Source organism: Poromitra crassiceps, assembly GCF_964638095.1.
Source record: "Poromitra crassiceps genome assembly, chromosome: 14".
In the NCBI taxonomy this organism is placed as follows: Eukaryota; Metazoa; Chordata; class Actinopteri; order Beryciformes; family Melamphaidae; genus Poromitra; species Poromitra crassiceps.
The window spans coordinates 37153102-37170601 of record NC_139633.1 but is presented as its reverse complement, the minus strand read 5'-3'; the positions used below and the strand labels follow the sequence as shown (position 1 = coordinate 37170601).

Genomic DNA, 17500 nt, shown 5'->3' with positions numbered 1-17500 from the left:
TGTTTTTAAACAATGATTATTGGACTTGACAATTTGTCTCACCTGACTATAGCATGAATCAATTAATTAATTTATTATATGCTGTCTATTCATATTATTATTGCTGTTTATTATTATTGTTTATGCTGTCTGTTGTTGCTGGTTTGTACTGCTTTTCTATCAGTTTTTTATTGCTGTACTGTACATAATTTCTGTACGTCGCTTTGGATAAAAGCGTCTGCTAAATGCCAATAAAGTAATGCAAGATAGCGGTCAGTATCCACTTCATGGGTACAAAAAGCAGCTCCTCCTCCATATTGAGCGGTAGATAGTAGATATTGAACAATATCTCGCTAACTGCTTGGCCCTTCTCTTTGGGAGACCATGCAGCCATCTGAAAGCCTCTCATAACCAGCTTATGGACATGATCTAGGCTACCAAATATGAAAACTAGAAGTTTACACCTGTAGCCCAGCTGTGAAATGGCCTGTTCTAGCTGTTGAGACACACACACATACAGACACACACACACACACACACACACACACGCACCATATTTGTTCATTCATATATTTTACTTGATTATTGTTGGTTGCATTTAATTAGGGCTGTCAGCGTTAACGCATTAATCGCGCGTTAATGCGTGCCGATCATAACGCGTTTTTTTTTTTATCGCGTTAATCGCATGCCGCTATTTTGTCCCTTCGTCGCACCCGTACTTGTAGTCAAGCCGTTCAGTTTCCTGTCTCCTGCTTGTGCAGGAGGCATGGAAGAGAATGACAGTAATACGTTTTTAAATGGCTCGTTTTACTTAAAAAAAACTCCCCAAATGCCACAGTGGACAAGTCAAGAGCCGTAGTTTGCACCTTGTGTAAAACGGAATTAAAATATCACCGAAGTACATCGAGTTTGAGGCGAGCCATCACCTAAAAGTAGCTAGCGGCCAGCTAGCAGCCAGCTAGCTAGTGCGAGACTCATCACTCATTCTTCCTTCAGAGTCTCGGATGCGCGGGTCCTCTAACCACTGGGAGGTCGGCTCCAATGGCTTCACGCGATATACACGTTATCAATACACAGTTTCCAATACTGAGCCATTATTCACATGGAAGTGCCAAAGTTTTTAGCTCAGACACAGCCTTCTTCGGCTGTGTCATTTTGGGTTTCGACTGCTCCACAGCGCCATAGGTAAAGTATCGGTTCTAGATATATTTTGTAGACATTGTTACCTCCTGTCTACATTCCAAATCTAAAATTCAAGATCACAAAGTACATTTATTTGCATTCATTTGATTCCCAATCACGACACACTGGTGGTAAGAATGATTAATATCTAATTAAAAATGCTTTGAAATGCAAAATAATGGCATTTTAAACATGCGATACAAAGATGCGATTAATCGACGATTAATCGCGATTAATAAAATGAATCGTTTGACAGCCTTACATTTAATACAACCTCTTTGCATTGCTCTAAATTATATACGGTAATCTTTTTTTCTTTGCTGTATCCTATTTCTATTTGGTGCTGCACTGACCCTGTTGACACAGTAAAGTTGCATCTGATCTGATCTGATCTACTCTGTGTGTATATGACCTATGATCAGATCCCCCCCCCCCCCCCCCCCCCTATTTTTTTTATCCCCCATTAGTGCTAATTTTAATTTATTTATCCTGGTTGCTGCTCCACCCTCTGCTGATCTGGGGAGAGCCGAAACTGGCTCCATGCTTCCTCCGAGACATGGGCAGTTAGCCAGCCGCTTCTTTTCAGCTGACAGGGGATCCTTCACCGGTAGGACATAGCACGTGGGAGGATCACGCTATTCCAACCAGTTCCCCTCCCTCCGAATGATCAGAGGAGGCACCACTTCAGCGACCAGGATATTGCATGTTTTGGTGAGGAGTTCCTATATGAAGGAAACCCTCAGGGGGCACGGGGTGAACATGCAAACTCCACACAGACATCCACACCTTTTGACAACCCCACACGGGCGGTGAGCACTCGAGGACATGCGGACGGGCACGCACTCCTTCAGTGCTCAGAGCGTCCCAGGTGGGAATCAAACCCAGGACCTTCTAGCTGTGAGGCGACAGCGCTACCACTGCGCCACCGTGCCCCCCTTATGATCTGATCTGATCTGATCTACTGTGTGTGTAGGACCTATGATCTGATCTGATCTACTCTCTGTGTGTAGGACCTATGATCTGATCTGATCTACTCTGTCTGTGTAGGACCTATGATCTGATCTGATCTACCCTCTGTGTGTAGGACCTATGATCTGATCTGATCTACTCTGTCTGTGTAGGACCTATGATCTGATCTGATCTACTCTCTGTGTGTAGGACCTATGATCTGATCTGATCTACTCTGTGTAGGACCTATGATCTGATCTGATCTACTCTGTCTGTGTAGGACCTATGATCTGATCTGATCTACTCTCTGTGTGTAGGACCTATGATCTGATCTGATCTACTCTGTGTGTGTAGGACCTATGATCTGATCTGATCTACTCTCTGTGTGTAGGACCTATGATCTGATCTGATCTACTCTCTGTGTGTAGGACCTATGATCTGATCTGATCTACTCTGTGTAGGACCTATGATCTGATCTGATCTACTCTCTGTGTGTAGGACCTATGATCTGATCTGATCTACTCTCTGTGTGTAGGACCTATGAGCTGCCAGTGAATGGTGGCACTCCCTATGAGAAAGACGTAGCGATGGAGGCTTCAGTAACCAGAGGAGGTAAGAAGGAGCAGCAGAGCTCATCATTCTTTAGTTTAGTTTATTGGACAGTTGATACAATACATGACAAATTAAGTTACACATCATAAAAATGTAGTTGTAATTGTGTGGTCCTTATACACAAACATTATCATCATTACCTACAAGTACAATAATGCACAGACTGCTCCAGTGGAGCTGCTCAGTGGCCATCAGATCAGACTGTGGTTGTACTGGTGAGCTTCCAGGTGTGAAGGTGTGTGTGAATGTAAACAGGGCGCTCCTGAAAAAGACAGCATTGCTCTCAGTGAGACTCCCCCTGTATAAATAAAGGTAAAAAACAACAACACTGATACAGACAGTTGAGCCTTCTCACTCTAAACAGTCTCTGGAGAGAAGCAGCCTTGTTTTCAAATTGGCAAGTGCATTTGTGAAATCTCATCTCCTCTCCTCTCCCCATTTGTCTTCTCCTGTCCTCTCCTGTCCCCTCCTCTCTTCATCTCCTCTCCTCCTCTCCCCACCTCTCTTCATCTCCTCTCCTCCTCTCCTCTATTAATATATTCTCCCCTCCCCTCCTTTCCTCCTCTCCACTCCACTCCTCTCTTCTCCTCCTCTCCTCTCTCAGCTCCAGCTGGTGTTTTGCAGCAGATGCTGCTGGCCAGGCGGCAGCCCAAGCTGATCGTCAAACTGAAATCAGCCAAAAGTCGGACCAGAACCCAGCTCAGGTGAGAGAACCACTGGAGAGCTTTAACACACCCAGTGGATGATGTGTTCAGCCTTCAAGGAAAGATCCACCCTCACATCCACTTAGGCCCAATCCCAATACACCCCTTGCCCCTATCACTTAGCCCTTAACCCTCGTTTGATGCGTTCACGTGTCCTGGTAGAGTGTCCCCATTCTTGTTGGGACAGAGACGTGTCCTGGTAGAGTGTCCTCATTCTTGTTGGGACAGAGACGTGTCCTGGTAGAGTGTCCCCATTCTTGTTGGGACAGAGACGTGTCCTGGTAGAGTGTCCTCATTCTTGTTGGGACAGAGACGTGTCCTGGTAGAGTGTCCTCATTCTTGTTGGGACAGAGACATGTCCTGGTAGAGTGTCCTCATTCTTGTTGGGACAGAGACATGTCCTGGTAGAGTGTCCCCATTCTTGTTGGGACAGAGACGTGTCCTGGTAGAGTGTCCCCATTCTTGTTGGGACAGAGACGTGTCCTGGTAGAGTGTCCCCATTCTTGTTGGGACAGAGACGTGTCCTGGTAGAGTGTCCCCATTCTTGTTGGGACAGAGACGTGTCCTGGTAGAGTGTCCCCATTCTTGTTGGGACAGAGGGCTAGGGTGAAGTGGTAGGACTATATAGCCCACCAAACAGAGCTTCTTCAGAGGTAGGTTATGAGAAATCTCCCAGAATGCCTTGCGAATCATCGGCAAGATGGTGGCTAAGGCTAAAAGAAAACACAAATGTAAGCATTTTCTTTGATAGTAAATATTTAAAACAAGGCCAGGTCGAAACCTGGCATAGGGCCGGTGTGCTCAGTAAAGTGCAGAACTCTGCCAAGGTGTATTGAGTCATTGGGGCGCCGCGCACATTTTTTTTGGCCCCTTGAAACCAGATTAGAGGACCATTTACATTAAGATTAGACTGTTTTTCAGTCTTAACCATCAATTTGCTGAGTGAGTGGCACTGCTCTTGCCCAGATGTAGCCATATAGGTAAAACACTAATATTTTCTGACTCACCTCCACCACCACCTGCTGATGTCTATATTATTTAACCATCTCATTCTCTTTAACAGTCCAACATAAAATCTATCAAATAAAATTAAAGCAAGAGCTTGTCCTCAAATAAAATGAATATAGTGCAATTCAAAATAAAATAGTAGAATAAATTAAATTCAAGTCACTTTCAGGAGGAATACCAAAAACCTTGTGCAATGTCAACTGAGTTTAGCAGCAGCAGTCCAACATAAAAGCATCATCTTAACAGTACAATGGTGTGCAATTTTCAGTAACAGTGCTCTTAATTTTGGAGAAAGACAAAATGCTCCATGTAAGATGGTCACACACTGGACTGTACACACATCATTTAGACACAAGACTGTCAGTAGCATCCACACCCAACATGGGTCCATGTGAAAGCATGGGAATGCCCACTGGAATCGACTGGAATGAGGCACGCGACGTTTGGAAGAGTGTGCTGACGTCAAATGACGCTCCGCTGATGGGTAATGTGGCTAATATGTTAGCGGCTAACTGTTACTTGTCGTTACTTTACATGGCAGTAAAACGCCACCGAATGACCAAATTGATTTAACTTTTAACCATTTCGATTTCCACTCTCCATACGGACCCCCAGCATTGGTTAGTTTATAACGTGACTATTAATTAATATACAGGACAAGATGTTACTATCCCTTGTGCCAAAATCCGAGGAAAAACACATTTAGAAGCCCAATCCAGAATAAAACAAGCTAACAGGCTAACAAACTAATAAACAAGACACAAATCACCAGTTACCTACCCTAGCCAACAGCAGTATGAAGCATGTCATTGGGGTTTTCAAGTGGGCACCTTCCTTCACCGACGTTTCGTTAAGTTAGGTCCACGACACCTCAAGAAGGCTTAACGGTGTAATCCAGCGTCCTGGAAACACCCCCCTCCATGCTACCACCGCACAACTGCATATTACCTCACTATCTAAGCCTAGCTATCCAGGTCGGTTCGGTATGACATTCCTGACTACACCACCACTGTCAATGATTCAGCCCTGTTGATGCGGACCGTTAATCATGACCAACAACAAACAAACCCTAACTACACCACCACTGTCAATGATTCAGCCCTGTTGATGCGGACCGTTAATCATGACCAACAACAAACAATCCCTAACTACACCACCACCGTCAATGATTCAGCCCTGTTGATGCGGACCGTTAATCATGACCAACAACAAACAATCAATCTGACCTTAGCGAGCTCCCCAGCTAGCATGTTTCCTCCTTATCCACAGCCATTCACTTGCTCGTTCTGCTGCCCGAGACATGTTGCTAACCGCAAGTTTCAGGCTCCGTCCCCGAATGCCCAACTCAGTTAGTAAGGCAATAACGGACTTTGCCACAAAACCACGGCAGCCCACCTCTACAGGCCGCACTCGAGCCCTCCAACCTCGCTGCTCTGCCTCTGCTGCCATTTCAGCATACCTAGCTTTCTTGCGCTCATAAGCCTCCTCAACTCGATCTTCCCACGGGACTGTGAGTTCGATAAAATAAACTCTCTTCTCTACCTCAGACCACAGTAACAAGTCCGGACGTAGCCGGGTGCTAACTATATATGCTGGGATGACTAGCTGTTCATTCAAGTCAACCCTCATTTCCCAGGCTCCACCTACACTTAGCTGCCCTAACTTGTGCCTGACCTTAATTGGTCTAATCTTTTCTCCCTCACGTACAAATTTGATCTGTCTAGTCTCTTTGCTAGCAACTAGAGAATTTACTTCTAGCCGCTTTTCCTCAACTGCAGCTGCCAAACAATTCAACACCTGGTTGTGACGCCAGGTGTATCGCCCCTGGGAGAGACTGACCTTACACCCTGACAGTATATGCCTCAATGTACATACACTAGAACACAACGGGCAGGCACCATCCTCGCCCAACCACTGATTTAAGTTCTGGGGAGATGGCAGCACATCATAAGTAGCCCCTAGAATAAATCTAATTCTGCTGGCCTCCATGCTCCACAACTCTCTCCACTTCAACTTTCTCTTCTCTACACTCTCCCAGTTCACCCACTGTCCTTGCTTTGCCTGCGACACTGCCTTAGTACATCTTACTGCCTCCTCTTGCCTATGTACTTCTTCAACTACCATCTTCCTCTTTTCTATTACTGATGCCTTGTTCCACACAGGTTTCCCTATGCACAACCCTAAGCCTCCACGCCCATGCTGCACCTGACCTATGATATCCCTGTGTCTAAGAGCTGACTGTGCTTGCTGTACTGCCTCCTTTGGGTTCCACTTCCTCCCTGTTTTAACTGTGGGCGCTACACTCCTAACCACTGGATCCTTTGACTGAGTCAGAGTCATTTCCAGTCTAACCTTAGCACACTTGAACTCCTCTGTCAGGCTAGATAATGGCAATTCCAATATGCCTTTCCCATATAAGGCTACACTGCTTAGGCAGCGTGGGACTCCGAGCCATTTTCTAATGAATGAGTTAATCATCCTTTCTAGCTTTTCTACCTTTGAAAGGGGAACCTCATACACTGTCAGTGGCCACATCAACCGAGGCAACAATCCAAACTGCAAACACCACAACTTTAACTTTCCTGGGAGCCCTGACTTGTCTATACTTGAAATACCTTGAATCATTTCCTGCCTCACCTCCTCAAACTGTCCCTTATCACTGAGACTTGCATCATACCATCTTCCCAAACTCTTGACTGGTTTCTCTAACACTGTAGGCACCACCTCATCATTTATAACAAACTTCTTACCTACTACCCTCCCTTTAATGATTGAAATACTCCTGGACTTACTTGGCTTCACTTTCATTCTAGCCCACTGCAGATTACTATTTAACTTATCCAACAATCTGCTAGTACATGGAGCGGTTGACGTCATAGTCGTCATGTCATCCATGTATGCCCTAATTGGAGGGAGCCGCAGCCCTCCCTGCAGCCTTTCTCCACCCACTACCCATTTTGAAGCCCTAATAATGATCTCCATTGCCATGGTAAAAGCTAATGGGGAAATTGTACACCCTGCCATAATGCCTATCTCCAGCTGCTGCCAAGCTGTAGTGTACTCTGCTGTGGTAAAGCAGAGTTGAATATCTAAGAAGTAGGCTTTAACTAAGCTCTTTATACTACCTGGCACTCTAAAGAAATCAAAGGCCTCCCATAACAGACTATGCGGCACTGACCCGAAAGCATTAGCCAGGTCCAAGAATACTACATGCAGGTCTCTCTTCTCACGCCTAGCTGACTGGATTTGGTGCCAGATCATGCTGGTGTGCTCTAAGCACCCGGAGAAGCCGGGAATTCCAGCCTTTTGCACCGAAGTATCTATTAGCCTATTCTTTTCTAGATAACTAGACAGCCTCTGTGCCACAACACTAAAGAAAACCTTCCCTTCAACATTAAGTAGACTGATAGGTCTAAACTGACTTATCTCTAACGAGTCCCTTTCTTTAGGAATGAAGATTCCCCCTGCTCTACGCCACGCCTTAGGAATAACCTGCTTCTTCCAGACTACCTTCATCAGCTTCCATAGAAACTGCAACACATCTGGAGCACTCTTATACAGCCGGTAGGGGACTCCATTAGGACCCGGGGCTGAAGAGGCCCTTGCACGTCTCACTACTTCTTGAACTTCTTTCCACCTTGGTGGGCTATCATCACACTGGCTCTCTATTTCACCAATAGGTGGAATATCAGCTGGGACTGTCATCTCTCTAAACCTTTCCCTATCTTTGTGAACCTCCTCCAAATATTCCTCAAGCTTCTGCTTAGGTACCATAAGGCTACCATTATTTTCCTTACTAAACAATGACTTCACAAATCTAAATGGATCCTTATAGAATGCTATTCTAGCTCTCTCTTTCTTTTTCCTATTTTTCCTAATGCTCTCTGCTCTTCTTAAAACTGCCAACCGATCCCTCACATCTGACTGCAAGCAATCAATGCCTTCCTTCTCAACCTCTGTAGCTTTTCTCCACTGCCTCTTAAGCTGTCTTCTCTCCTGGATAAGTCTATCTATCTCTTGTTGGCGCCTAGATTTAACTACCTCACCCTCTAGTTTCTTCCTTTTCTCAAAGACGCCAAACCTTTCCTTACCATAATCATAAATACAATCTCCCATTTTCTCCAACTTACTCTCAGCAGTTCCTTTAAGCTTCTCTAACATCCTAACCAAATCACTATTGATATCTTCCCACTTCCTACTTTCCGCTGCACCTGGCCAGTTAACTCTAGGCTTCTGACCGCTAATCTTCTCCCTTTTTGGCTGGCTGGCCTCTCTGCTTTCCTCGGTGCTAGGACCTGCCTCAACATCAGGGGTGCTGATGTCCTGCGAGCTGTGGGTTACTTCCTGTCGCTGGACTTCACCCGACTGACTTGATAAACTTCTTAAGAAATAATTATCAATGCGGGGTCCCTGTGTTCCCTCTACCAAGCACCTCTTCCTGCCTTGATGGATTCTAAGGCCCCTCAAAGTTGTTACCTTCTGCCAGCCACACAAGCAAACCTGACGCTTCTTTCCATCTACATCTGAACTAGTGGCTTCCACTGACATGTTTTCCCTACTCATAGTCAAGTCCGTTCCAGAGTCAATAACCGTGTCAACCATAGGTGAGTCATCTTCCGCCCCCGCTCTCGCAGACTCTAGGGGTGTTTTTTCATAATTCTGTTTCGTAGCAAGTTTGGGTGTAACCAATGGCCTATTGGCCTTGGCTACTGCCACAATGAGCAGCTAACCCATTGCAGCCCCGATGGGGTCTAATCCCTCCTGTCAGCTGTCTTTCCATGCTGTCACTAGGTCTTTCCCTAGTTGTCAGCTGCACTATTCACAACAGTCACTAGCCTAAGCTAGCTTTAGTATTAATTAATACACAGGACAAGATGTTACTATCCCTTGTGCCAAAATCCGAGGAAAAACACATTTAGAAGCCCAATCCAGAATAAAACAAGCTAACAGGCTAACAAACTAATAAACAAGACACAAATCACCAGTTACCTACCCTAGCCAACAGCAGTATGAAGCATGTCATTGGGGTTTTCAAGTGGGCACCTTCCTTCACCAACGTTTCGTTAAGTTAGGCCCACGACACCTCAAGAAGGCTTAACGGTGTAATCCAGCGTCCTGGAAACACCCCCCTCCATGCTACCACCGCACAACTGCATATTACCTCACTGTCTAAGCCTAGCTATCCAGGTCGGTTCGGTATGACATTCCTGACTACACCACCACTGTCAATGATTCAGCCCTGTTGATGCGGACCGTTAATCATGACCAACAACAAACAAACCCTAACTACACCACCACTGTCAATGATTCAGCCCTGTTGATGCGGACCGTTAATCATGACCAACAACAAACAATCCCTAACTACACCACCACCGTCAATGATTCAGCCCTGTTGATGCGGACCGTTAATCATGACCAACAACAAACAATCAATCTGACCTTAGCGAGCTCCCCAGCTAGCATGTTTCCTCCTTATCCACAGCCATTCACTTGCTCGTTCTGCTGCCCGAGACATGTTGCTAACCGCAAGTTTCAGGCTCTGTCCCCGAATGCCCAACTCAGTTAGTAAGGCAATAACGGACTTTGCCACAAAACCACGGCAGCCCACCTCTACAGGCCGCACTCGAGCCCTCCAACCTCGCTGCTCTGCCTCTGCTGCCATTTCAGCATACCTAGCTTTCTTGCGCTCATAAGCCTCCTCAACTCAATCTTCCCACGGGACTGTGAGTTCGATAAAATAAACTCTCTTCTCTACCTCAGACCACAGTAACAAGTCCGGACGTAGCCGGGTGCTAACTATATATGCTGGGATGACTAGCTGTTCATTCAAGTCAACCCTCATTTCCCAGGCTCCACCTACACTTAGCTGCCCTAACTTGTGCCTGACCTTAATTGGTCTAATCTTTTCTCCCTCACGTACAAATTTGATCTGTCTAGTCTCTTTGCTAGCAACTAGAGAATTTACTTCTAGCCGCTTTTCCTCAACTGCAGCTGCCAAACAATTCAACACCTGGTTGTGACGCCAGGTGTATCGCCCCTGGGAGAGACTGACCTTACACGCTGACAGTATATGCCTCAATGTACATACACTAGAACACAACGGGCAGGCACCATCCTCGCCCAACCACTGATTTAAGTTCTGGGGAGATGGCAGCACATCATAAGTAGCCCCTAGAATAAATCTAATTCTGCTGGCCTCCATGCTCCACAACTCTCTCCACTTCAACTTTCTCTTCTCTACACTCTCCCAGTTCACCCACTGTCCTTGCTTTGCCTGCGACACTGCCTTAGTACATCTTACTGCCTCCTCTTGCCTATGTACTTCTTCAACTACCATCTTCCTCTTTTCTATTACTGATGCCTTGTTCCACACAGGTTTCCCTATGCACAACCCTAAGCCTCCACGCCCATGCTGCACCTGACCTATGATATCCCTGTGTCTAAGAGCTGACTGTGCTTGCTGTACTGCCTCCTTTGGGTTCCACTTCCTCCCTGTTTTAACTGTGGGCGCTACACTCCTAACCACTGGATCCTTTGACTGAGTCAGAGTCATTTCCAGTCTAACCTTAGCACACTTGAACTCCTCTGTCAGGCTAGATAATGGCAATTCCAATATGCCTTTCCCATATAAGGCTACACTGCTTAGGCAGCGTGGGACTCCGAGCCATTTTCTAATGAATGAGTTAATCATCCTTTCTAGCTTTTCTACCTTTGAAAGGGGAACCTCATACACTGTCAGTGGCCACATCAACCGAGGCAACAATCCAAACTGCAAACACCACAACTTTAACTTTCCTGGGAGCCCTGACTTGTCTATACTTGAAATACCTTGAATCATTTCCTGCCTCACCTCCTCAAACTGTCCCTTATCACTGAGACTTGCATCATACCATCTTCCCAAACTCTTGACTGGTTTCTCTAACACTGTAGGCACCACCTCATCATTTATAACAAACTTCTTACCTACTACCCTCCCTTTAATGATTGAAATACTCCTGGACTTACTTGGCTTCACTTTCATTCTAGCCCACTGCAGATTACTATTTAACTTATCCAACAATCTGCTAGTACATGGAGCGGTTGACGTCATAGTCGTCATGTCATCCATGTATGCCCTAATTGGAGGGAGCCGCAGCCCTCCCTGCAGCCTTTCTCCACCCACTACCCATTTTGAAGCCCTAATAATGATCTCCATTGCCATGGTAAAAGCTAATGGGGAAATTGTACACCCTGCCATAATGCCTATCTCCAGCTGCTGCCAAGCTGTAGTGTACTCTGCTGTGGTAAAGCAGAGTTGAATATCTAAGAAGTAGGCTTTAACTAAGCTCTTTATACTACCTGGCACTCTAAAGAAATCAAAGGCCTCCCATAACAGACTATGCGGCACTGACCCGAAAGCATTAGCCAGGTCCAAGAATACTACATGCAGGTCTCTCTTCTCACACCTAGCTGACTGGATTTGGTGCCAGATCATGCTGGTGTGCTCTAAGCACCCGGAGAAGCCGGGAATTCCAGCCTTTTGCACCGAAGTATCTATTAGCCTATTCTTTTCTAGATAACTAGACAGCCTCTGTGCCACAACACTAAAGAAAACCTTCCCTTCAACATTAAGTAGACTGATAGGTCTAAACTGACTTATCTCTAACGAGTCCCTTTCTTTAGGAATGAAGATTCCCCCTGCTCTACGCCACGCCTTAGGAATAACCTGCTTCTTCCAGACTACCTTCATCAGCTTCCATAGAAACTGCAACACATCTGGAGCACTCTTATACAGCCGGTAGGGGACTCAATGCTTCAAAGGCAACTTTACGACGCTGAGGACTCAATCACAGCAGATATCCGCTGATAGCCTACCACACTATATTTATAATGTTTATAATGTGCTCCAGCTTCCGGTTTATACTATCAGTCTGAATACAACCAGGGGTTGGAGCTATTGTGCAACACCGCAAACCGGTCGGAGTACGTTATAAACGTTATAAATTGTCACGACGTTAACAACTAACCAATGCTGGCGGTCCGTATGGAAAGTGGAAATCGAAATCGTTAAAAGTTAAATCAATTTGGTCATTCAGTGGCATTTTACTGCCATGTAAAGTAACGACAAGTAACAGTTAGCCGCTAACATGAGCTACACTATTTTTGTTTTGTGACGATTGGCGCGCGTCATCATCGATTACGTCGACTCGCCGAAATGTCCGACGACCGGCTCTTGTGGAACTCTCACAATATTAGCCAGAGGTGCATTACCGCCACCTATCGGACTGGAAAGTGGAAAGACATTACAACGCCTGAATCCGTGCTAAAATGGTCTGGGCGACTGAGTGGAATGTAAGGGCCCTGCTGTGCATGCACACCGGCCCCAAAAATATCCTAACCATCCTACTTTGGATTATTATTTCATCGCATGATGAGTACACAAGTCACAACATGTACATGTGAGTGTTTCTGGTACTGTTGGAATGTGTATTTTGGGCGACTGAATTGGAGTAGGCAAAAGTACCATAGTCTGCGTAGCGCTAAGCTAAGTAGCAGTGAGGGCTCTACCACAGTTTGTACTGCACGCAGAGTGAAGATAAAGGCATGTACTAAACTCTCAAAATGTTGGCGTATCCCTTTAAGGCTGATTGTGCATCAGAGCCCATTTCCATGTTGCATTTCCCCCTTTGATGGATAAGCTGTGTCTCAATAACTTAATAACTTAATGTGCAATTACTGTCTCAAAGCTTTGCTTATATAGATCCATATACAACTGTGCAATATCTGACTTCTAGCCTTGTTTGCAGTCCAGTGTTGCTTGCATATACTTACACTGTAGTGTACATAGATATACGATTCTTTTTTTTTCTTATATACATATTTATAATGGTCCTTCTACCTCACACCTATTGTTTATAATGTAAATAGCCGTTTGTTTTAGCTTGTATGCATAGTTTGCTTAGCTTTTCTTTTTCCCTGTGTAAGAATATTGAGAGCAACATATACCGCAGTCAAATGACATACTTGGCCAATAAAGCTGATTCTGATTCTAAATAGATTTGATGTCTGGCAACAAACTGGTGGCGTCTGTCTGACTACTGATGATGAATCAGAATCTCCAAGGGTTGTCCCATTTCATAGGGCTAGATTTCAAGCAGTACCCCTCCTAACTGTTCTGGGGGGTTAGTCCAAAAACCCGGGGCATAGGGGTACAAGTAAGACATGGGATTGGCCCTTATTACACTGTTAGAACTCCACAGTCTTGTGATGTCTCCTCTTCTACGATGGATTAGGCATGGGCTATTCCCGGCTTTACCGGTTCGGTTCGGTGTACGAGCCCAAACCGGTTTGATCACGTGCGAACCGAAAAAAACAACAAAAATATTATATGAAAAAAAAAAAAAAAATTACGGTTAGGGATTTTTCGTATTAGCCTCTTCTCAAGTTGCACTAGTAGGGAAAAGTCTTATTTTGTTTATTATGTTGATGTTTGAAGAAAAGTTAAGCTGAATAGTTATGAGAAATAAAAACTGTGTTGTTACAGTTAAATGGTTCTGCTTATTTTTATTCAGTGTTAGTGCTGGTTGGCTTAGAGGTGCATTATAGCTATACCAACTGCAGTCGCATTACAGTCATTTATGGGGTACACTATATATATATATATAGATATAGATATAGATATATATATGTTTTTGGTAAAATTCGATATACCGGTTTGATATGTTTTTTGGGGAATATCGAACTGGTTTCAACATTTTCAAAGCGACCCATGCCTACGATGGATTTCTCCCTGTATGATTGTTGAAGTTTTGGGACTGACACCAAAACCTGACGTTTACGTTGATGTTTGAGATGACTGAAACATTGTCTGCTGTCACACTCCATTGTAGCTTCTGGAAAGATCTGGGCGTGTGTGTTACATGGTTCTGTGTGTTACAGGGTTCTGTGTGTTACATGGTTCTGTGTGTGGTACAGGGTTCTGTGTTACAGGGTTCTGTGTTACAGGGTTCTGTGTTTTACATGGTTCTGTGTGTTACAGGGTTCTGTGTGTTACAGGGTTCTGTGTGTGTTACAGGGTTCTGTGTGTGTTACAGGGTTCTGTGTGTTACAAGGTTCCCATGGCTCCTTGAAGTCCTTAAAAGTTTGTTTTGAGGGAGGGGGGGAATCAAGGCCTTTCAAGTAAAAAAATAAATAGAGTGCTTGAATTTATATATTTTGTCCAATATAGTTCTTCTTTTGATAAATATATATAAAACTATATATATATATATATATATATATATGCTGCTTTGAGAAATTGTGACGGTCACGTGCGCGCATGACTGATTGAAGACAAATGATGCAGGTTGTACAACAGAAAGCAAGGATCCACCTTGATCCTGTCTTGAACTACAGTATATATATATATATATATATATATATATATATATATATATATATATATATATATATATATATATATATATATATCTATATGAAGAGAAAGGAGAGTCCCCACGCACAGCCAGTGGAATGATCAGGTGCTGGTAGGTTGCAGGTACAAGGCACAAAACAAAAGAAGGTACCACCGCACACTGAAGTATAGCTTTACTGTGATTTATTCAGCAAACGACGCGTTTCGCTGTAGCAGCTTCATCAGGTTTGTGCTGTGAGTTAATGGCAGTGTTGGGCAAGTTACTTTCAAAATGTAATATACTACATGTTACTAGTTACTTTCATTTAAAAGTAATAGGTTACTGTACAATATTACTGTCTGTAGAGTAACTCGTTACTTATTACACTGCTTTTGCATTACTTTCACTGTAATAACAGCAGTATCAGAATGACATCGTCACCCCGGAACATCCCGAAAAATTATTTCAATCATCTTGAAGTCAGTGTAAACAATCAAAAATTCTAAATGTGATCCTTTTCCTTTGTTATTGTCATCTGTAGTGGTTATTTGCATAATACACTGTTTGATTAGGAAATGATTTAAATATGTGCTTTGATTAAAAAAATGTAACTCAATTTGTAACTTGAGTTACTTGACAAAGTAACTGGTATAATATTACTGAAATCCTATTCACCTTATGTAGCCACGCCCATTTGACCTGGTTGTGTGGTCGTTCGACGACTTCCGGCAAAAAAAAAAAAGAAAAAAAAATGGCTGGCTGCTCCAATATAATCTAACTCTGAATTAACTAATAGTTTAGCCAATTGTGTGTAACATACCAAATAAAAGCAAACGGCAATGTCTAAGAATGCAACGCCATGTAACTGGCTTGTTAATTCTCGCATTCCAGGGAATTACGTTAACGTTTGCGGGTCTTATAGACGTAAGTGGCTCGAGCTGCGCTCGGAGGACAGAAAACCTTCTGAAGCTTTCTTTGTTGGAGTCCAGGTATGTTTTACAAGAAAGTGCTCGTCATTGTCGACGCTATTAAACGTTATCTGACCTGGCTAACAGTGGATACTCCGCTTGCTTGCTTGCTGTGTACCGAGCTCAAAGTAGTAGGCTACGTTCTTTGTTTTACACCCTGCGCTGTCCGCTACAAAAACAACTCTCTTCTTCATGACGTTCTTTCATATTTGGCGCCGTGACCGCCGGAAGTGTTAATAGGACCCGGAAGAATTTGGCCCACTGTAAGGTCTGAACATAAGGTGAATAAGTAATAAGTTATATTACTGAGTTACTGCTAAAAGTAATATATATATATGTAATATGTTACTTTTGTAATGAGTTACCCCCAACACTGGTTAATGGTATGATTCTTGTTTGTTTTAGCCTGAGCATGCTTTTTTCTTTTTCTTTTGTGTGAGAGGACATTGAGAGTTAAGTGAACTGGAGCCAATTTCCTTGTATGTCTACATACTTGGCCAATAAAGCTGATTCTGGTTCTGATTCTGATTCTGATGCGTCCCCTGTCAGTGTCCTCCCAGACTCTCTGCTGCACTGTCTGAGCTGCGTCCACCTGCTGGCTCTGCACAGACAGCTGCTGGCTGACACACTGCTGATGGACAGGCCCACCATGCAGAGTGCAGGTAAACAAACACCAAACAAAACCATCAACAAACCAGGTAAACAAACTCCAAAAACAACAACAAAAATAAACCAACACAAAACCTGCACATTTCTTCTAGCGACTCCAGTAGCCTGTACTACAAAGCAAGATTAGTGGTTTAGCGAGGTAACTTCAGGTTTAACCCTGGTTTAGCCGTACTACAAAGCAAGTTAACTTCTAATCACCATGGCAACTCATGCTGCAAAGCTAACCTGGTCCCGACCAGGTTAGCTTCAGAGGATAAGATCAAAATCCATGACAGACCCATAAAATCGGCTCTCTGGAGTCACTCACCATTCATATAAGATCGCCATATGAAAAATAGATTGCAGTCAACTGAGAATAGAACAAGAAAAACATTTGTGGCTCTGTAGGTTACATAATTAAATTAAGCCTACTTACCACTTTATGTCTTAACAGCTCAACGATGCGTGGAGAAATATGATCACTATTAATCACCGCAGCGCATATCATACACGAGTGAGGGTGATATTCTCCTACATGCCAGAAAAGCCTATACATATAATATAGATATGGGATAAATATGGGATAGCCCCAATAATAAATATGCAGGCTTCTTGCATGTTTCAGCTGGAACTGTGTCCTGTAGGCTGTATGCCAATATATGAGCAAAAATAGGCTAGTTTTTAATATCAATGAAAAGTATGCCCGCATCGTCTCAATTCAGTTCAGCAGTTTTCTCTTTTATATTAGGATATCATTATTATAGCCTATATATGAATTATTCGATCAGTGCAACCACACACACATAATGAGTGATAGAGATCATTATTCATTGAGCATGCTTTCTAAATCTATGGTCTAAATAGGCTTACAGATTGTGGAAATTTATAGACTGAGATTACACATTTAATGTACATTTACACTCGCACAAAGCTGCTGTATGAGACAGAAATCGCTGATCAAAGTAAATCAAATGACTGATGTGAATACAAGCGGCAGCTTTAGACAGTCCTTCCGCAGACTGTATCCAACGCGGATTTTCATTCTGCCATAGGTTACATTAAATATCCGCAAAAATCT

At 43.8% G+C, this 17500-nt stretch overlaps 1 protein-coding gene across 1 annotated transcript in view; it reads left to right on the top strand.

The window, feature by feature from the left end:
- The window catches only part of LOC310789559 (nephrocystin-1-like), a gene marked incomplete at its 3' end in the record, with an annotated part of 68435 nt that overhangs the window by 47199 nt on the left and 3736 nt on the right, over window positions 1–17500 (top strand). Inside the window, exons 15-17 of the mRNA XM_083651198.1 lie at window positions 2645–2721; window positions 3326–3425; window positions 16324–16436. Coding sequence (XP_083507324.1) covers window positions 2645–2721; window positions 3326–3425; window positions 16324–16436 — 290 coding nt within the window. The remainder of the gene's footprint in view (window positions 1–2644; window positions 2722–3325; window positions 3426–16323; window positions 16437–17500) is intronic.